At 36.2% G+C, this 22,138-nt stretch overlaps 1 protein-coding gene and 1 long non-coding RNA gene across 8 annotated transcripts in view; one reads left to right on the forward strand and one right to left on the reverse strand.

Annotated features, from left to right (window-relative positions):
• Dscam4 (Down syndrome cell adhesion molecule 4) overlaps positions 1-22,138 on the forward strand; it is a 105,765-nt gene that overhangs the window by 82,855 nt on the left and 772 nt on the right. The window contains exons 13-31 of one of the 6 annotated variants that reach the window (XM_081979801.1): positions 271-390; positions 497-670; positions 5,059-5,196; positions 5,249-5,308; positions 5,361-5,759; positions 5,809-6,068; positions 8,950-9,160; positions 9,218-9,373; positions 9,427-9,671; positions 9,721-9,942; positions 12,601-12,902; positions 12,953-13,035; positions 13,084-13,201; positions 14,147-14,322; positions 14,377-14,511; positions 18,638-18,972; positions 19,104-19,176; positions 21,678-21,747; positions 21,884-22,027. In XM_081979801.1, the coding sequence (XP_081835927.1) occupies positions 271-390; positions 497-670; positions 5,059-5,196; positions 5,249-5,308; positions 5,361-5,759; positions 5,809-6,068; positions 8,950-9,160; positions 9,218-9,373; positions 9,427-9,671; positions 9,721-9,942; positions 12,601-12,902; positions 12,953-13,035; positions 13,084-13,201; positions 14,147-14,322; positions 14,377-14,511; positions 18,638-18,972; positions 19,104-19,176; positions 21,678-21,747; positions 21,884-21,893 (3,287 nt within the window). In that variant the 3' untranslated portion in view covers positions 21,894-22,027. Of the gene's footprint in view, positions 1-270; positions 391-496; positions 671-5,058; positions 5,197-5,248; positions 5,309-5,360; positions 5,760-5,808; positions 6,069-8,949; positions 9,161-9,217; positions 9,374-9,426; positions 9,672-9,720; positions 9,943-12,600; positions 12,903-12,952; positions 13,036-13,083; positions 13,202-14,146; positions 14,512-18,637; positions 18,973-19,103; positions 19,177-21,677; positions 21,831-21,883; positions 22,098-22,138 lie in introns of those variants that run through there. The other 5 variants (XM_081979798.1, XM_081979797.1, XM_081979799.1 and 2 more) reach the window with 5 other exon arrangements.
• On the reverse strand, positions 17,631-18,583 carry LOC145729162 (uncharacterized). Of its 2 annotated transcripts, XR_014178285.1 has the most exons (3): positions 18,244-18,583; positions 17,986-18,133; positions 17,631-17,933 (listed from the first exon to the last, which is right to left on the reverse strand). It is a non-coding gene; the product is annotated as an uncharacterized LOC145729162 (long non-coding RNA). The 2 variants fall into 2 exon arrangements; XR_014178284.1 differs by having other exon boundaries at positions 17,631-18,133.

Consider the following 22,138-nt stretch of genomic DNA (forward strand, 5'->3'; position numbering starts at 1 on the left):
GTAAAGCGACCTAAATCGCCGAAATGAGTGATAGTGATAAAATAAGTTGTACACCACCTGCTTTAGCAGCAATAGCGTCAAATACGCTAAATAATTTGATTCCTGGCAGGTCCCGCGTGTCGCTTGAAAAAAAAATAGTATACGTTACACGGACGTAGAAAGCGATTATTGTGCCCCCAATAATCGCCTCTTTCTACGCCTAATAACATAATATACTATTTTTGCAACAAGTTGGTAAGAAAATGAGTGAAATTTTGATTGGGTTTTCAGTGCCACCAAGATGGACGTCAGAGCCAACAGACGCTAGCGTCGCGGCGGGTCAAGACGCCATCATCCACTGTCAGGCAGACGGTTACCCGAAACCTTTAATAACCTGGAAAAAAGCCGTAGGTAAGTTTTTGTTTATCTTTGATAATTGAACATTTCCGGATGTCTGGATGCGTTGTTGTTGCGTCCAAAACGAAAAGACGAAACGTAGTGGAAAATTCTTTTCTAGGCGAACAACCCGGCGAATACAAAGACTTCCACTACGAACCGAACGTGCAGCAATATCAGAACGGATCGTTGGGCTTCACGCACATATCAAAGGAGAACGAGGGCCAGTACCTTTGCGAAGCCAAAAATAATATCGGAACGGGGGTTAGCAAGGTCATCTTTCTAAGGGTGAACGGTAAGTCGCACGTCGCGTTATAGATCTGAGAAAAACTGGAACAATCAAAACATCTCCGGATATAACTCCTCTCGGGGCTTTTGTTGAGCGCTAACAACATCAACAAGGGAGAATTTAATAAAAATGCCCGGTTTGAAAGGAGAAACACAATGGCGACCGGTTCTCGTTTATTTGGATCCATTTTTTTCCATTATGGTCACACTTAACAAAAGGAAACCTGTCAGAACGACGCCGTTTGGCTTATTACTTTTTTTTTGGGCAGTTTCCTTTTTAAAAGGGGATTATCTGTACTTGAAACCTTATTACTAACATATTTTTTTTGATATTCACAGTATTAGTCAAAAATTGAACAAAATAGCTTTGATGTCAAATGCAATAAAAGGTCAGAAATTCACTGAAATGTCTGACCATTAGTTTGTGATTGGTCAAGAAAAGCAGCTTTTAGCTTGCTGCTTTTTCTTGACCAATCAAAAATCAAATGTTCAGTTTTTTTCGGCCTTAACTTTGCCCTAACTTTTTCGTATCTCTTATACAGGGTGGTCCAGTTTTAAATGTCAATAATTCGCTAATCGATAGCCAATTAAAAAATAAGTTGACATTCATTATGTCATTTTCCTGAAAAGTGCTTCTTAAGGAAAATACAGTCCTTCAAATTTCTGTGTAAAAAATCGTTTTTTTACCACAACTGTCAGACCGTTGGACCAATTTTGATCAAATTTGGAACAAGTAATTATGAAATGAGTTATGTGACGTGAATGACATTCTTCAAAATTGTTTATAGGGATAGAGTCTTTATTTTCTATGCTCACTGGATATTATTCAAAATTGACAAAAATGTCTGCTTGGGTTATCGTATTTTTTACTTTAAAATGGTTCAAAAGGATTCAAATCTGGTCATCTGTGAGGTTTACGAGTTAATTTTTGACACTGAAAATAGTCAAAAAACAGGATTTTTGGACTAATGTTTACTAGCGTTCAGTTTTTTAGACTATAGGTAGTGTAAAACTGATCATTCAATTCGAACTTTTTTTTTTACTCAATTAAACACTGGTAACAGTCTAGTCTAATTCTAAAAATTAGTGTTCGAGACTAATATCGTAGCATTTAATGCCAAAATTGTTTAATTTCATCAATGAAGAGTCTGAAACTTAACTTTTACTATAAAAAATAGTTTAAAATTCCATTTTTCAGTCTTAAAGCACAGTGAAGCGTCTAGAAGTCAATTTAATACTGACAAAGCGTAAAATGGCATTTTTAAGCCTATGGAAAATGTAAAAATAGTTTTTCAAAAATTCTATGTCAAAAACTTGGTGAAGATAACCCTAAAACCCGATTTTCCAAGCTGAAAGCAGTTTTAAAGCCCTAGAAATAGTCTAAGAAAATGAAAAGCAAAGTAAAAAAACTTGAAAACTTAGTCTTCAAGTCAATTTTCATGAATCTAATGTCAATATCCTGTATTTAAGACTAAAATATTGAAATGTGTTTTCAAATTATGAAAACTTACTTCAAAGGCAAATACTAAGCTTTTGATGTCACTTTTTATTGGTTCAGAGTCACTTTTTGATGTCCAAGTCAATTTTCAAAGTTGAAATGTGTGAATTTGTAGTCAAAAATTCTAGATAAAGTAGTTTTTAAATTTTCACTCCTAAAGTTTTTCAACTTATCTGAAAACTATAACGACTGACTACAAAGATAGTTTTTAAGCCTCTGAAGTCAATTTTCAAGGCTAAAGTTTTTCAATTTGTCTGGAAACTGTGAAAACTGGCTACAAATAAATTTTTTAAGCTTCTTAAGTCAATTTTCACCGTTTTCAAGAAAATTTTTAAGTTGGGTTGGGTTGGTTTTGGGTCTTTGAACGTAATAACTCAATTAACTGGTAAACAAAGGTTTAAATCAGAATTTTATAAGAGATACTTATTTTGTCAAATTGAACAAGTAAAGTAAAAAAAAAAACTGAAACTTTTGAAAAATATCCAGTGACGTGGAGAATAAGGCAGAAAAATGAAAACCATCTTTCTGTATTTACACCACTGGACAGTTTCGACAAACGTCATTAACATCACATAATGAGTATTAATTTCATATGTATTTGTTCTAAATTTGATTAAAATTGCTCCAGCGCTCTAACGGTTATGATAAGAACCAGATTTTTTATGGACTGTATTTTCCTTGAAAAGCATTTTTCAGGAAAATGACATAATGTATGTTAACTTATTTTTTGATGGGCTATCGAATGGTGCATTAAAACTGGACCACCCTGTCAAAACAACCCAAATATAGTACATAACGCTCTACATTACAGAGAGAGAAAAAAAATAAAAATTTTCCTTTTTGGTTATTCCTTCGCTGTCAATGTTACCACTGTGCTGTTATAGCAAAAATCAAAGTACATTGGGATGACGTCACAATGTGCGTAAATTTTTGTCGTATTCTGGTTACAGAAAGACAATTGCAACGTTCAAACTGTACTACGAGCCTGAAACAAACAGTGTTGCCATACCTTGAATAAAGTTCAGGCAATGTTGCCAAGTTTTGTTTCAGGCTTACGTGCGCCGGTATTGTATTTTTTTTTTAGTCCTCACTGGTATATTATGGATTTGCGGCGTTTTAAGAAACTCCAAGACAAAAATAATATTTACATTGTTGCCAATATTAAATGTGACACAAAAGTATTAATAACACTGAACGGGCTCGTTTAGTTACCATAAAACCTTGGAAAAATTGAGTAATAACTAAACGACCCTCTATCAGACAGACACACTATACAGGGTGTCCGGTCCTATGCAAAGGCAAATTAGAAACCATTTTAGAGTCATTTCAGGTTAACTAACAGGGGATAGATACCAACTCGTACATATTTTAAATTTTGTACACTGTTTGGGTGCAGAAAAACGATACAGGGTAGTCAAAAATTGGCATCAAAAAATGAATGTTTTTATTCTTATAATTTTATCTTGGCGAGATAAGATTAAGGCAAATTAGTGAGAGTGAATATTTGAGAAACTGATGCATTTTGAAATAATCACCAACATCCAAGATGGCGTCGTTTCGCAAATATTAATGGTAAAGTAGGCTGTGGATTGTATCGTTTTGACGCTTCAATCAAGTATGCCCAGCAAATTTCACGTCACGATGACGTAATTTGACAGTTGGTTATAATATTATTTTGTACAAGTACGTCATCGTGACGTCAAGTTTGCACCGCCTACTTTGGTGCTATTCAAGCAAAACCATTTGTGTCAAGTGACCTAAAATGGCTATAAAATTGATTGAAATTCGTATTGTTGCGAAGCGAACTTTTGATTATTAGTTAGGATTTCTTTAGTTATTTGTTGTTACCCCTGTATGTTATGTTGCTTTGTTTACGTTCTACATTCTTTTGTCTGTGTTCTAGAAAATCCTGGCTCCGTTGCTTATATAGAGAGAGATTTATGTTATAGCTTAATGAGTGTGAGAGAGAAAGTCTATTTCATGAATATTTGGGAACTTTCTAGAAACCATGGAAGCCTATATAAGCAGCTGAACCAGGCCTGGTTAGTTAGTTGTTGAGTTGATGATTGTAGTGAAGTCGAAGTTGTCAGATTACGAGGTTAAGTGTCAGTGTCAGTTTATTGTTTGTAAACAATATACAGTGTTGTATAAGAAGTGTGTCATTAAGGAGTACGACGGTACAGTATGATTTAAGCTTGAGCTTCAGAGAGGGACACCCTGTATATGTTAGTAAAAAATCAGAAAAAATCCAAATTCAACACTAAAACAATCATTACATTCTAGCAAAAATCGGTTAAAACGGACGTATCAGTGGCGTGGTGTATACAGTTTTCAAGATCCCAGTGGTGAGAATCGAATTTGAATTACCCTGTATAGTGCAAAATTAGTTTACAGAGCTTACAATTTGATTAAAACCACTCTGATTTTAAAAAGCAACATAAATGCAATAAATAGACTAATTCAGGCATTCATCTTGCCGAATATAGTTCCTCAACCTCATGTATTATTCCTTCGATAAATTGGTCTGATAAATCAAAATTTTCTTAAGCAAAAGCGCTCAATCCCAAACCGACAGAAAAACATTTTTTTCCATTGGGAATGTTATCAATTTATTGTCAACAAATCAATATGTCTTTGGCCAGCGGCAATAAATGCGGCACGCATTACTCCACCAAATTGGCAAAGGATCCGTCTTGTTTTATTAGAAATAACGTCCTCCGTCCCCTAAGGCCATAAGTCTTCCCCCCACCGGCCGCGGAATGAGAAGCAAAAAAGAAAAACGGCCCCAACCCTAACCTAATATTTCTTTCTCCGAAGCTCGTGTTGATATTAATCTTTTGAGTTATTATTAGGCTCCGTTGTGTAAGATGCTTCATAAATGAGATGTACGGTTTCAGCGCCCGCGCATTTCCCTCAAAAATCCAAGCAAGTCCAAGTGGTGAAGGGAGAGCAGGCGCATTTGCAGTGCTCGGCTAACGGTGACACCCCCATGCAGATTAATTGGAAAGTTGGAGGGCAACACATATCAAAAGATGGTATAGTTTGGTAACCCTGTATGTTTTAGTGCTAATTTTGTTACTTTCTTAGGTGATGGTAGATATACAATCCGGGAGCAAACTTTAGCCGACAGCATGGTGTCTGAACTAGGTTAGTTCACTTTTCAACCTTCCAGGAAATTGGTGCTAAAACTTCCTTACAGGAATCGAACGGACAATCAGACAGGACACCGGAATTTTCATCTGTTCAGCCTCGAACGCCTACGGAAGTGACGACATGAACATTCAACTAATCGTACAGGAAATCCCAGAAGCCCCCAGAAACGTCAGAGTGGTAGACCAACAGTCCAGATCGATTGGAATCTCCTGGACCTACCCTTACGCAGGAAACAGCCCTATCACCAACTACGTGGTGCAGTACAAGCCAGGGGCGGAGTCCTGGCCTAATCAACCGGCCAAAGTCGCCGTCCCCGGCTCCCAAACCACCGCAACCATTCCCAACCTACGTCCCGCCCAGGTTTACCACCTGAGAATCTTAGCCGAAAACCGTTTAGGTTTAAGCGAACCCAGTCAAACCGTCCAGGTCAACACTCAAGAAGAAGGTGAGTAGAATAATCCTTCTCAAGGTGGGTTATAACCAGGTATTTGCAGTACCCAGCGGAGCTCCAGTGGATATCCGAGCCGAGGCGAAGACCTCCACAGAGCTGGTGGTGACGTGGGAACCGCCACCGCGAGAAACGTGGAACGGCAATCTACTCGGATACCACGTGGGTTACCAGGAAATGGAGCAGGAAACCAGCGCCATGATGCAGAGTTATGTGTTCAAGAGCGTGGAAGTAAGGCCTCATTTTGGGGGCGAAGCCGTGCTGCAAGGGTTGTCCAAGTATGCGATGTACAGCATCATCGTACAGGTATGACATAGGCAACCACAATAACGTTGACAATCAAGATGTCTTGCCTACACGTCACATTTACGAACAAATCAAACGGATCAGTTTCTGAAGGCGAACTCTCTAACGAATAGCAAGGAAATTTCTTTGCTGTCATAGAAAACCCTTCTCTATTGTATTATATGGTACTCTCTACGTTTCGATTGGCGAAGATCGGCACTCAACGCATTATTCGGGTTGTGCAAAATAGAAAAACCAAATGAGGTCTTGCTATGATTTTTTATCTCGCTTGGGGCTATGAAATTTTGTATTTGTCAATCTTTCTTTTCCGTCGTTTCCTAGAATTCAAATGTTTCGTTTTTTAACCTTTTTTTCGTTTTTAGTTAAAGTGTTAATGCATCTATTAGTTGTTGTTTTTGAGGTGTAAGCTGTCCATGATGGAATGGTGGTGTTATGGCTATATGAGTTCCATCAACACATCCTAAAGTCCCATCCTATTTCCTTCACAAAATGCATAACAATTGGTAGCATGTTTACAAGGAACTGAGAAATATTAATGGTCTAACAAGAAAATAAGAAACTAAAGACAGAACTACAATAAATAAAACCAACTACAATAATGGGAACAAAACAGACTATTTTAGGATGCAAACTTTGAAATATATGATTAATTACTGAGAAAGAAAGCAAAAAACTTAGAATTATTGTCATTGATACTTAATAATAATAGTTAATAGAAAGAAATTTTCTTTCTTGTCTATTTCTATGCGTTTTCTATTTCCTATATCGTTACGGAGTTCGCCTCCTGATATCTATTAGAGCCAGTTAATCGAAGAGTGATTTATTATATACAGGGTGGTCCAGTTTTAAGTGTCAATAATTCACCATTAGATAGTTAATCAAAAAATAAGTTGACTTGCATTATGTCATTTTTCTGAAAAATGTTTCCTAAGGAAGATACAGTCCTCCAAATTTCAATTTAAAAAATCGTTTTATAGTTTAAAACTCAACATCCAAGACTTGTGAAAGTCCAAATTTGTACTGAATAGTCTAAAAACCTTTTTACTACTAGGATTGGTCTTATGATTCGCTTTCTCAGACTACCATCCTGGTTGAGTGTCTGAAACTGGCATTCAAGAACTAAAAAAAGTCCGGAAATCAAGACAAAGATTGTATTGTGCATGAAACTCATTTTTTACTACTAAAAATAGTATAAAAGTGGACTTTTAATGCTAGAACTGACTTTACTAGGACTAAAGACAGCCCAAAAGTATATTTTCAAGACTTTAATTGGTGTACAACTCAATTTTCTGGACTGGACAACAAGTCTAGAAGTAAATTAAATTTTCGGACTATTTTATTTCTAAAAATTAGTTCTCAAGACTATTATTGTAGCATTTGGTACCAAATTTTTTTACTTTTATTACTGAAGAAACTTGACTTTTGGAAATAATCTTAAACTCGATTTTTCAGTCTTAAAAAGCACTAAAAACAGTCTGAATTTCTTAGAGGTGCTACAATTTATTGCACCTTTGAGTGTAGAAGTCAATTTAATAGTGAAGAAGCTTGAAATAACATTTTCAAGACTATGGTCAGTGGACACACTGGCTTTTAGGCCTGATAAGTCAAAAACTTTGTAAAGATAGTCTTGAAACTCGATTTGAGGCACTGAAAACAGCCTTAAAACACTAAAAACAGTCTAGTTTATTAAGAAATACCCGAATTTGTAGCACTGGGGTGTCTAGAAGTCGATTTAATAGTGACAAAGCTGGAATGCCATTTTAAGTCTATGAAGAATGTAAAAATTGTTTTTTAAGTTTGCTATGTCAATAACTTGGTGAAGATAGTCTTGAAACTCGATTTTCCAAGCTGAAAGCAGTTTTAAAGCACTAAAATTAGTCCAGAATTCGAAGAAAATGAAAAGCAAAGTAAAAAGCACGAAAAGTTCGTTTTCAAGACAATTTTCATGAATCTAATGTTAATGTCCTGCATCTAAGACTATTTATTGAAATTTGTCTTCAAATTATGAAAATTTACTTCAAATGCAAATTTTAAGCTTCTGATGTCACTTTTCATTAGTTCAGTCACATTTTGGGGTTCAAGTCAATTTTTAAGGTTTAAATGTATGAATTTGTAGTAACAAGTTCTTGAAAAAGTAGTTTTTATGTCTACAAGTCAATTTTCAGTATTAAAGTCTCTCGATTTGCATGAAAAGTCAATTTTCAAAACTAAAGTCTTTCAGTTTGTCTGGAAACTATGAAAACTAGCTACAATAATATTTTTTAAACTTCTTAAGTGAATTTTCCGTTTCCAAGACAATTTTTAAGTTGGGTTGGGTTAGTTTTGGGTCTTTGACCGTAATAACGTGTAATAAAGTGCGTGTTCCAAATTTGATCAATATTGCTCCAACGGTCTGACAGTTATGACAAAAAAACGATTTTTTAAATAGAAATTTGAAGGACTGTATTTTCCTTAGGAAGCACTTTTCAGGAAAATGACATAATGAATGTTAACTTGTTTTTTAATTGGCTATGGATTGGTGAATTATTGACATTTAAAACTGGACCACCCTGTATAAAATAATTTTTGAAAAATTAATTTTCACCGAGAATCTACAAAACCTGATTTGGATTGTTTTTAACCACCTAGGTACGATCTGTGACAATTAAAAACAAACAAAAGTTTGACCGTTTTCAATTATCACAATCACTTTCCGAGAAAATCTAAACTTTTTGACAAACAAATAGTCAAATGAATGAATACTTTATTAAGGGATGAGTTATGACATATTACTCTCACATCCCTACTCAGAGTATTAAACATTTAGCTTCAAAAATTAAATGATTTAACTCAAATTTACTCTAAAAATATGTTTTAGGTTCAACTTTTTAAAATTCTTTAGGCTTACAACAGTAAAGGATCAGGACCGGCTAGTGATCCGGTGACAGCACGCACCCTCGAAGACGCCCCCACTTTACCCCCCGAAAACGTGCAATGTTCGGTGCTAAACGCTCAAAGTTTGCACGTGTCCTGGGAACCGCCCCTCCCAATGGGGCGGAACGGAATTATTCAAGGCTACAAAGTTACCTATCACTCGGTAGGAGAGTGGTACGGTAAGTGCTGCCTCTCTAGCCTGTCGCTTCTGAACTGTCATTTTGACGTTTTAATAGACAACGACGACCAACAAACCAAAATCATTAACCAACTCAGAACGACCATTTCGGGTTTGAGAAAGTTCACCAACTATAGTATTACGGCCCTGGCCTACACTGGTAGCGGCGATGGTGTCAGATCGTCTCCGGTTTACTGTCAAACGGAGGAGGATGGTAAGGCTTAGTTGCCGTTGGTTGTACGGTTCATTAAAACGCATTGGCAACAGTGCCGTCGGCGCCCGCCCAAATCAAAGCCGTTCTGAGCGCACCCAACAAGATTCTGGTATCTTGGTTACCGCCCAAGTTCAGCAACGGGCCCCTAACTGGGTACACTTTCTATATGAGTGTAGTGGAGGACGGAATGGAGGAAGGAACGCACAAGAGGACGCTCAGTCCTAGCACGGAGATACACGAAGTAACTCGAGGCCACGAAACGAGTACTTTGCAATTTTGGGTTGCCGCTTCTACTAGAGTAAGTTTGGTTTTCTTAATTGTCAAATCTACTGTTTTTATTAATCTAGATTGGAGAAGGGGAAGCTACCAACGTGATCTCGATAACGCCTTCCAAAAACGTCCCAGCTCAAATAGCCTCCTTTGGGAGAGAGGTGGTGAGTGCGTGGAAGCAAGACGTCTCGTTGCACTGCAAAAGAGTGGGGATTCCCCTACCTAATGCGGTTTGGCGTCAAAACAACCTTCCACTTGAAGTGGGAGGGCGCAAGTCTATTCTGCCAAACGCCACTCTGGTAAGTAACATTGTACAGGGTGTCCTAGAAGTAGGATCAGCCACTGTAAGAACCGATAGTGCATCTAAAAATATGACAAAAAGTTTCTATAAACATACTTTTGCGATTTTTGAAGATACCCCGTAAACCAGTGAGACACGCTATGCTTTTTTCTTAGTATTTTTTATACCACGGCGGACTAGCCGCTTTTCTTTCTAATGTAAACGAAATGGTGGAGACAAAAGTTTGGATCTCGTACTCTAAGTGTAGCAAAAAAACGGAAAAGTACTTAAGGTAGTCAAAAGTACAATTTTTAAATTATTGGTTCCAAATAGATCATCAAACCAGGGCTGACAGGAACCCGCCATTGTCAGCTTCTTCTGTCACGTTCTATTGTTACAAAGACCTCATAACCAGATTAAGATTTCCCTAAATTTAGGGAAATTCTATACAGGGTGGTCCAATTTTAAATGTCAATAATTCACCAATCCATAGCCAATTAAAAAATAAGTTGACATTCATTATAACATTTTCCTGAAAAGTGCTTCCTAAGGAAAATACAGTCCTTCAAATTTCTGTTTAAAAAATCGTTTTTTTTGTCATAACTGTCAGACCGTTGGAGCAATATTGATCAAATTTGGAACAAGCACTTTATAACACGTTATTACAGTCAAAGACCCAAAACTAACCCAACCCAACTTAAAAACTGTCTTGGAAACGGAAATATCACCTAAGAAGTTTAAAAAATATTATTGTAGCCAGTTTTCATAGTTTCCAGACAAACTGAAAGACTTTAGTTTTGAAAATTGACTTAGAAAAGATAAAAATTTCAGAAGCTTAAAAATTGTGTTTGTAACCAGTTTTCATGCAAATCGAGAGACTTTAATACTGAAAATTGACTTGTAGACATAAAAACTACTTTTTCAAGAATTTGTTACTACAAATTCATACATTTAAATCTTAAAAATAGACTTGAACCCCAAAATGTGAATGAATTAATGAAAAATGACATCAGAAGCTTAAAATTTGCATTTGAAGTAAGTTTTCATAATTTGAAGACAAATTTCAATATTTTAGTCTTGAAAATAGTCTTAGATGCAGGACATTGACATTAGATTCATGAAAATTGTCTTGAAAACTGACTTTTCGTGCTTTTTACTTTGCTTTTCATTTTCTTCGAATTCTGGACTATTTTTAGTGCTTCAAAACTGCTTTCAGCTTGGAAAATCGAGTTTCAAGACTATCTTCACCAAGTTATTGACATAGCAAACTTAAAAAACAATTTTTGCATTCTTCATAGACTTAAAATGGCATTCCAAGCTTTGTCTCTATTAAATCGACTTCTAGACACCTCAGTGCTAAAAATTCGGGTATTTCTTAATACACTAGACTGTTTTTAGTGTTTTAAGGCTGTTTTCAGTGCCTCAAATCGAGTTTCAAGACTATCTTTACAAAGTTTTTGACTTATCAGGCCTAAAAGCCAGGGTGTCCACTGACCATAGTCTTGAAAATGTTATTTCAAGCTTCTTCACTATTAAATTGACTTCTACACTCATAGGTGCAATAAATTGTAGCATCTCTAAGAAATTCAGACTGTTTTTTGAGCTTTTTAAGACTGAAAAATTGAGTTTAAGACTATTTCCAAAAGTCAAGTTTCTTCAGTAATTAAAGAAAAAAATTTTGGTACCAAATGCTACAATAATAGTCTTGAGAACTAATTTTTAGAAATAAAATAGTCCGAAAATTTAATTTACTTCTTGACTTGTTGAAAGTTGAAGAAAATTGAGTTGTACACCAATTAAAGTCTTGAAAATATACTTGAAGAAGAAAAATGACATAATGCAAGTCAACTTATTTTTTGATTGGCTATCAAATGGTGAATTTTTGACACTTAAAACTGGACCACCCTGTATGTAAGTTTGTCAGTTGGACAGTTTTCGAGACATTTACATAAAAGTACTAAATGAAACCAGTAGCTATGACGCGCCCTAGCGGCCAAACGAGTCAACTTAGCCGCGCCTGCTCAAAGTCACGTGTTAGCCCCAATTATTGGCTATCTACGGTCTTATGACGTGTTTTTTCTAAATGTTTCAAATAAACGAGTTAATAGGGATTTTATGGTAAAGTGCACCAAAATTGTGTCAAATTTACTGATTTTTGCAGCTTTAAATTAGGGTACCTTGTATAAAGCACCATATTAGTACTCACAATGAAATTCCTGTTATAGACTAATTTGGACCTCAGAAACTTAAATCCGTTGTCAGAATGACGCATACTGGTACCATTTTTGAGATATAGATTTTGTTAAATGGGAAGTTAAAGTTGCCTAAACATGACCTGAAGAAAATGACGTTATCGAATATACCTAATTACTTTTTTTTCGGTTTTTGAAATGTTTTTAAAAAAGTTAATTTTTTGATTCTAGTTTTATGGATTTTAATTTTTTCTGACGTTAATATCAGACTTATATCAAAACTATGACACTTTTCTCTTTGCACAACGTCTTATATACAAATGGTCGGTTGTCAAAACAAACGGCCGTCAGGTCCACAATTAGTGTATTGTGGGTTGCCTAAGTCTAAATAATACATTCCTAATATGGGTCAATTCAACAAAATGTTCTGTTCATACTTTTTACAGTTTGTAACACATACTAATGCATACATTGGGCCTGTTTAGGTAATCAAAGACATCCAGAACGGTGATCAGGCCAACTACTCATGTTCAGTGGAAAATCAGTACGGAAAAGACGAAATCGTGTACACTTTGAAGGTTTTAGTGCCTCCGGAGGCGCCAGTTTTAAAAGTGGTGGAAGCGTTTACGGATAGCTTGCACCTACGTTGGACTGATGAAGGAAATGGGGGCAGTCCCATATTGGGTTACGTCATCAACTATAAGAGGGACAGGGGAGACTGGGAGGAGTTGCAAATTCCCGCTCGAATCGACGAGCACATGCTCAGAAATCTTTGGTGCGGCAGCAGGTAATTATAGGCTTAAGTCACTTGAACAGTGATAAATGTGAAGCAATCAGGTACCTCCTGTACATCACTGCCTTCAACCGAATAGGCACCGGCTTACCTTGTGATATAGTAACTGCACACACCAAAGGCACAGGTACTAGAATGCACATTAGTTGACGCAAACTAACCTAAAATTTTCCAGTTCCACTCCAACCGAAACAATCACAAATGCTCACAGTGAACGCGACAGTCGCCACGATCTGGTTGGATTCATGGGGTGATGGTGGGTGTGGTATCTCACACTTTGGAATTTTCTACAGGTATGATGGTTATGTCATGATTATTACCATCCTGAAGATGAGATTTACTCAAATCTCCCTCACCTCCTAGTTGCATGATAATATCACCATAACTGGCATCAGATTCACCCTGACCATTCATTCTAATAATCTAGTAAATAAAGAAAATTTAAATAAATAAGCTTGAATAAAAATTCTATAATAGGGATGCCAAGTTATTTTTAAGGTAAATAACTAAACCTATCTAACTTACTTTCTACCTAAAAATCCTGATGCTTCTAAATATATCATTAAAACTACAAATGTCTTTAATACAAAAAATTACAAACTACTTACAACTAATACTCTTCGTCAAAGAGTCCAAATTGTCCAAAATAAACCGTCAGTTGACCAATCTTCTTCTTTTCCGTTGAGGTGGATTTTTAACTGCAAAAGCTGTATCTCGGTAACAGCCTGGAGGCCTCCTCGATTATCGATTTAACCACTTCTGGAATAGGTCCTCTATCACAATCTGCTCCATGTCATAACGTGGACTAGACGGTACAATTACTGGTAGCACTCGGTATTACACTCAGTAACTTTCGTTCCGGAAGGAAAAAGCTTTCTAAGATCCCCTGATCTTCAATAGTCTGATTTTTGCTCGAATTTTTTAGAAAACTAACTTTCCAGCTCTCATTAAAAGTCTCTCTTGACAATCAACCACCAAAAACAAACCACCTTCTACCTCCACGTACCACCTTTTTCACCTCCTTTAAAGTTGATCAAGTAATACTGTTAATTTTCTTAATAACTACATACAATCCTACTAAAACTAACTATAATGGTAAACACTTGACATCCCTACAAAAATGTATCTTTTCTATAAATTAAATAAATAAATTTTCTTTATTTTCTTGAAAAAAAAATCCTTATTTTCAAGACAGTTACTTGTATTCAATTTCATTAATCTAATTAACCATTATTCAGACCAATGAGACATACTTCTTGGACCACAGCGTCCAATCACGTCAAACCAACCGAACGGATTTACAGCATCGTGGACCTGTTTCCTGGTACGGAGTATCAGGTAAAAGTGACCGCCCACAACAACGCCGGCGACACGGACGCCCTCTATAATTTCACGACCACGACTTTTGCTGGAGGTAAACGTTGCCAAAGTTTGCGGTGTACCCCAAGTGAAACAAGTGCAATTTCAGTGGCTCCCGAACTGTCTCCACCAGTGTCTCACTCGGGAGATCAGTCTTTCTATCTCAACGCCAAATTGCTGGTGCCTGTGGTGTCTTCTTTGATTATTTCGGTGGTCATTTTTGTCGCTTTGATTTACAGAAAAAGTAAGTGTTTGATGTTAGATAGTTCTAAATTTTTACAAGATTTAGTTATGTTTGGGTGTTTAAATAAGAGTGGTTCTTTAATTCGAAAAAAGCGCATATTTGATTGGTTAAAACCTTCTGTCTTCCTCTTTTGAAATAAAGTGGTGGGGGTAGGTGAAAAGATACTTAAAAAAAAATGTTATAACTTCGAAATCGTTTGTTGACGTAGCTTCTTTTAAGAGGAACACATGAATTTTAAATTCTCTACAGTCTTTTCGATTTTTTGACAAATAAGCGATAGACGTTTTGCAGTATTTTTAGCTTTTCAAACATTTCTAATCATTTTGTAACATTTCTCAGCTTTTTGCAATATTTTGAGGTCTTCTGCAACATTCTTAGAACTCCAAAAATATTCTTAGATTTTCTACGTCAGTGCATGTTTTTAGCTGCTCTGTTCCTTAATTTAATAAAATAACTCATTGTAGGGTCCCCGGTAGGTGAAAACCCTTAGAAGGGTTTTTGTAGAGAATGAAATTCTCTACAACTTTGCCCTTCTACTCTTCTTTGTTATCTCGCCAAATAAGCGATATGCGGAAGGTTGAAGTTGTAATTTCACTTTAGCGCTTTGGGGACACATAAGCCTGCCAGTTTTTACGCAAAATCTCTCTTTTAAGGTACCTCGTAGAGCCATAAGTCATTGAAATTTCTTAAACTTTGTTTTTTTACACTTTTTTTGCTAACTCAACAATTAATATACAGGGTGGTCCAGTTTTAAGTGTCAATAATTCACCATTTGATAGCTAATCAAAAAATAAGTTGACTTGCATTATTTCATTTTTCTGAAAAACGTTTTCTAAGGAAGATACAGTCCTCCAAATTTCAATTTAAAAGATCGTTTTATAGTTTAAAACTGAACATCCAAGACTTGTGAAAGTCCAAATTTGTACTGAATAGTCTAAAAACTTTTTTACTACTACGAATAGTCTTATGATTCGCTTTCTCAGACTGCCATCCTGGTTGAGTGTCTGAAACTGGCATTCAAGAACTAAAAAAAGTGCGGAAATCAAGACAAAGATTGTATTGTGCATGAAACTCATTTTTTACTACTAAAAATAATATAAAAGTTGACTTTTAATGCTAGAACTGACTTTACTAGGACTAAAGAGAGTCCAAAAGTATATTTTCAAGACTTTAATTGGTGTACAACTGAATTTTCTGGACTGGACAGCAAATCTAGAAGTAAATTAAATTTTCGGACTATTTTATTTCTAAAAATTAGTTCTCAAGACTATTATTGTAGCATTTGGTACCAAAATTTTTTACTTTTATTACTGAAGAAACTTGACTTTTGGAAATAGTCTTAAACTCGATTTTTCAGTCTTAAAAGTCTGAATTTCTTAGAGATGCTACAATTTATTGCACCTATGAGTGTAGAAGTCAATTTAATAGTGAAGAAGCTTGAAATAACATTTTCAAGATTATGGTCAGTGGACAAACTGGCTTTTAGGCCTGATAAGTCAAAAACTTTGTAAAGATAGTCTTGAAACTCGATTTGAGGCACTGAAAACAGCCTTAAAACACTAAAAACAGTCTAGTTTATTAAGAAATACCCGAATTTTTAGCACTGAGGTGTCTAGAAGTCGATTTAATAGTGACAAAGCTTGGAATGCTATTTTAAGTCTATGAAGAATGTAAAAATTGTTTTTTAAGTTTGCTATGTCAATAACTTGGTAAAGATAGTCTTGAAACTCGATTTTCCAAGCTGAAAGCAGTTTTGAAGCACTAAAAATAGTCCAGAATTCGAAGAAAATGAAAAGCAAAGTAAAAATCACGAAAAGTTCATTTTCAAGACAATTTTCATGAATCTAATGTCAATGTCCTGCATCTAAGACTATTTTCAAGACTAAAATATTGAAATTTGTCTTCAAATTATGAAAACTTACTTCAAATGCAAATTTTAAGCTTCTGATTTCACTTTTCATTAGTTCAGTCACATTTTGGGGTTCAAGTCAATTTTTAAGGTTTAAATGTATGAATTTGTAGTAACAAATTCTTGAAAAAGTAGTTTTTATGTCTACAAGTCAATTTTTAGTATTAAAGTTTCTCGATTTGCATGAAAACTGGTTACAAACACAATTTTTAAGCTTCTGAAATGTTTATCTTTTCTAATTCAATTTTCAAAACTAAAGTCTTTTAGTTTGTCTGGAAACTATGAAAACTGGCTACAATAATATTTTTTAAACTTCTTAAGTGAATTTTCCGTTTCCAAGACAATTTTTAAGTTGGGTTAGGTTAGTTTTGGGTCTTTGACCGTAATAACGTGCAATAAAGTGCTTGTTCCAAATTTGATCAATATTGCTCCAACTGTCTGACAGTTATGACAAAAAAAACGATTTTTTAAACAGAAATTTGAAGGATTGTATTTTGAAAATGACATAATGAATGTCAACTTATTTTTTAATTGGCTATGGATTGGTGAATTATTGACATTTAAAACTGGACCACCCTGTATAATTATATTCAATTGTTTGCTCTTCTTAAGTTCAAATACATGCTTGCAGGCACATAACGTTATTTAAGTTTAAAATGTTGCTCTGAAGGTCACGTGATTGATTTTCAATTGTCCTATGAAATTTTGAAGGTCACTTGACTTTTCTCAGGGTTGAAATAGAATTTTTGTAGTCACGTGACTATTTTTAAGTGTTGAATAAAAGTTTGAACGTCACCTGACTCATGTGTACAGTAGACGGCAATAAATTGGCCGATGCACGTCATTGACGTTTAACGCGGCACGTTGCCCAGATGATGTCACGTGATTTTTTAGATCAGAACGCTTTCGAATCCGAAATCTTAGATCAAAATAATGCGACTCAGAAAGTCATTATTTGTCAAAAGACAAACGTAACCTCAGAAGTGTGACCTTTGACGGATTCGGCACTTGACAATAGATCATTTTGAGTCACCTGGTTTTGACACTGGCTTTCGACGGCAGCCATATTGCCGGGGGGGCAGACAACTGAATTTAGCTGTATTGATTTTCATTGTTTTTTGTGATCTCCTGGTGTTTAATAAACTGTTTAAAAGGAAGCAGAGTACATTTAGTTGATATGTAGGGAGAGACACTGTTAAAAACTAAAAACATCATCTGTGCTTTTGGAAAGCCTGTAAAATATAATGTTTTTGAATCATTATCTTTAAATGACTCTTCTGACAAGCCAGACGATTTTAGTTTTTCTTGCAATGTATAATTTTTTGATTTGTAAAATTGAGATCTTCTGATGACAATTTATACACAGCATTTTGTTCACTTTTTAGTTGGCTATTGTCATAAATTTGTTGAAGTTGTTCCAAGTAAGATACAGATACTTCTGTAGATGGACCTGCAGTGGGTTCCCTGTCCATGTTCATAGCTAACATGCTCTCTCACCTTCATGCTCATCTTCCTATATAAAGGTCTTATTACAGATAAATTACAACTTTTGTACAAAAACTTACTATTATGAGACGTTTTGTTTAACGCTTAACTGCTTGAACATGTCGCTATACACTTTGTACATTTTGGGTTTTGGTAATAATATATATCCCATATTTACAGAAGGAACCCAGTCAGGATTGTCCTTATCTTTCAATTTGGCTGGTTTGCCTAAAAAAACCAAACAAAACTGACACAATATGACACAAAATTAAAACAATATTTTATTTAACCATACTTCGTTAGATGCTGTACTACTGACAAATAATAATAATATATACCTGAGACAGTGATTTGCACAAATTCGTGCATTATTAAGGAAGGTTTTACTTAAACCCCCACGTTTTGAAGCGGCAACCCATTTAAGTCGACGTTCTTTTGACAAGGCGTTTAGTTGTTCTTCCCGGTTCTTCAACGCTTTGGGAATCTTGAAAAATCGAACTTTATCCCTTTCTGCTCTATTTCCACAACGCACGACTGAACAAAACGACGGCATTTTTCTACAATCTTCTGAACTCAATCGAAAATTTCTATGGTTTACATTTAACTAGTGGGGTTGTATGCCCCCCCGGCAATATGGCTGACTTACGTTTGACGTTTGTGACGTCACCTCGAAATGGTCTATACTAGGAGAGCGCTGTTGCCAGCAATTTTCATTGATTTGTCATTTTTCAGAACGTCTTTCGCAACATACGACCCAAAGCGATTCAATGGGCGAATCACCAACGATGGCGCAGCTGCAAAACAAACAGAACCGCGACCAACAGTACCTGGCCGTGAGAGTGGGACGCGGTCCTCAACCTCTCGACGTCGAGGACGTCTACAAACCGGAATCGTCCGATTACATCGAGGACATTTGTCCGTACGCGACCTTTCAACTGTCCAAACCGACGTACAGCGAGAGTTCGTACAGCGGCAACGTGTACAGCGGACCGTACCACTCGGTACGCGGGTCTTTTGTTTATCATGACGTAAAACCACCACCTAACGATAAGTTTAAGTTAGGACGTGTAAGTTTGTTTTCTCTCCTTTCTTCCCGTTTGTTGTTTTTGGTCTTTCTTTTTACTCGCTTCATCTGTCATCTGAATCGTTCCGTTTTTGGTTGGTTGCTAGGTGGTTTGATGAGGAATTTTTGTTGCAGAATAAAGAGCCTGAATATACGAAAGTTAGGAGAAAAGGAGGAAGACTGAGAGATCCACATTCAGAAAGTCAAGGTAAAATACGAACTTTGCAGGAAACGGTATTAGTGAGGTCATTTACGTAAATTACACTACAGTACGAGTAAAGCTCGGTTCTCATGTATCCGGAATTACAAAGGAGCGCGGGGTGCGGAATGAATGCTTTTTACGCACGGAAAACTCCTTGTCGTTCACATGTGACGAGTAACACAGCTGCGGAATGGTTGACGGAATAGTGTTAATACAAGTGGGTTTTACAGGCGATTTTGCCCTTGACTGTCCTTTCAAACTGTGTTTCTAGCAGTTCAAATTTTGACACTGTTTTCCTAACTGACTATACTCGATTTTTTAGTGTTTTTTTAGACTATTGGATAGGAAATTTAATGAGGATTCCAAAAATGTGCTTAAAACTGTCATTTTCACACCACAAATGGGTTTTACAGGCGATTTTGTCCTTGACTGTCCTTTCAAACTGTGTTTCTAGCAGTTAAAATTTTGACACTATTTTTCTAACTGACTACTCAATTTGGTAGTGTTTTTTTAGGTTAGTAGATAGGAAATTTAATGAGGATTCCAAAAATGTGCATTGTCAACTGTCATTTTCACACTACAAGTGGGTTTTACAGGCGATTTTGTCCTTGACTGTCCTTTCAAACTGTGTTTCTAACAATTCAAACTTTGACACCATTTTTCACCATGACTGTACCGATATGTTTTTTGTTTTTTTTGGCTATTGAATAGGAAATTTAATAAGGATTCCAAAAATGTACTTAAATCAAACATTTTCTGACTAGAAGTGGGTTTTACCAGCGATTTTATACCTGACTGTCCTTCCGAATTGTGTTTCTTTTAATTCAAAATTTGACACTGCTTTTCTCCCAGACTGTACCACATTTTATACGGTTTTTCCAAGTAACTGAATAGGAAATTTAACGAGGATTCCAAAAATGTGCTTAACTGTCATTTTCACACTACAAGTGGGTTTTACAGGCGATTTTGTCCTTTACTGTCCTTTCAAACTGTGTTTCTAGCAGTTCAAATTTTGACACTGTTTTTCTCTCTGACTGTACTCAATTTGGTAGTGTTTTTTTAGGTTAGTAGATAGGAAATTTAATGAGGATTCTAAAAATGTGCTTAAAACTGTAATTTTCTCACTCTAAGTGAGTTTAACAGACGATTTTGTCGCTGACTGTGTTTTCAAACTTTGGCAGCACTTTTCTCCCTGACTGTACCGAATTTAGTGATATTTTTTAGGCTATTGGATAGGAAATTTAATAAGGATTACAAAAATGTGCTTAAAACTGTCATTTTCACACTACAAGTGGGTTTTACAGGCGATTTTGTCCTTGACTGTCCTTTCAAATTGTGTTTCTAACAATTCAAACTTTGACACCATTTTTCACCATGACTGTACCGATATGTTTTTTGTTTTTTTTTTGGCTATTGAATAGGAAATTTAATGAGTATTCCAAAAATGTACTTAAATCAAACATTTTCTGACTAGAAATGGGTTTTACCAGCGATTTTGTCCCTGACTGTCCTTCCGAATTGTGTTTCTTTTAGTTCAAAATTTGACACTGCTTTTCTCCCAGACTGTACCACATTTTATACGGTTTTTCCAAGTAACTGAATAGGAAATTTAACGAGGATTCTAAAAATGTGGTTAAAACTGTCATTTTCTCATTCCAAGTGGGTTTTACAGGCGATTTTGTCTCTGACTGTCCTTTCAAACTGTGTTTCTGGCAGTTCAAACTTTGATACTGTTTTTCTAACTGACTATACTCGATTTTTTTGTGTTTTTCTAGGTTAGTAGATAGGAAACTTAATAAGGATTCCAAAAATGTGGATAAAACTGTTATTTTCTCACTCCAAGTGAGTTTAACAGACGATTTTGTCGCTGACTGTCTTTTCAAACTGTGTTTCTGGCAGTTCAAACTTTGACAGCGCTTTTCTCTCTGACTGTACCGAATACCTATTGTTTTCATTCGATTGGCAATCTGAAGCCAAGCCTTCTTCAAGGCATTATTAGCCTTGTGTTGAGGGTGCTTAGAATCCCACAAAATGGGGTAACTTTGGACAAAATCAATTAGCGTGTAGTGTTAAAATCGTTTTCGTTCATCTCCACCGACATATTTGCTTTGCTGTTTCTGTTTTGTTTTCTGTCCCTGTCATGAATGTCATGATTACGACGTTTACGCGCGGAAAATATCAAAATATGCAATCCGGTCCGGACAGACGGACAGAACGCTGATTGGCTGAACGATTTTCCGCTGTCCGCATTCCGCGAATGTTCCGGATTCATGTGAACCAAGCTTAACACGAAATATTATTTTGTTGCCAATGGTGGTTTGTTAACTCCAGACATGTGCAGCATTAATATCAGCACAGTGGCTGCTTGTTCTTGATCAATCACAAATTACCCCTTTGTTAACTAGGGCTCATGGCCCACCATATTGAACCGACTTTTGACAGTGACAAGCCAACATGTGCACTGTCATTTCGAATTCAGACGAACATCTACCAAATTGAAATTTCAGAGTCTGATAACCTGGGCAGTACCGATTCAGAAGTGAAGAAGATTTTAACACTGCACCTGCCTATTTCAGAGTACGACACACTCGGCTCGGACTCGGACGGAGACGGTAGGGCGGCCAGTCAAGAGCTGGTGTCCTTCGGCCACCGTATGAGAGGTATTTAACCGTTTCGTTTTGAATTTCTCCGTTAATTTCTTGTTTGGTATCAGGGGGCGCTGAAGGTTCCTCGACTTCGTCCGAGTCGCCGCCATCAGGTAGCGTGGGGCGTAAGCCCTATAACGCGCGCAAATCGAAAGGTAAGAGCAGCGCCAAAGGACTGAGACACGTGAGGTCCTCTAGCGGCTATTCCAGTCACAACGACGAGACCACGTTTAGTATATCGCACGCGCCCAGTTTCAACGAACGAATACACCCGCCCACTAGGTTAGTATCAGCAAATTGGCAACCCTGTTTTGTTTATTACA

This window comes from Ips typographus, linkage group LG5 (genome assembly GCF_016097725.1).
Source record: "Ips typographus isolate SLU linkage group LG5, UJ_Ityp_2.0, whole genome shotgun sequence".
In the NCBI taxonomy this organism is placed as follows: Eukaryota; Metazoa; Arthropoda; class Insecta; order Coleoptera; family Curculionidae; genus Ips; species Ips typographus.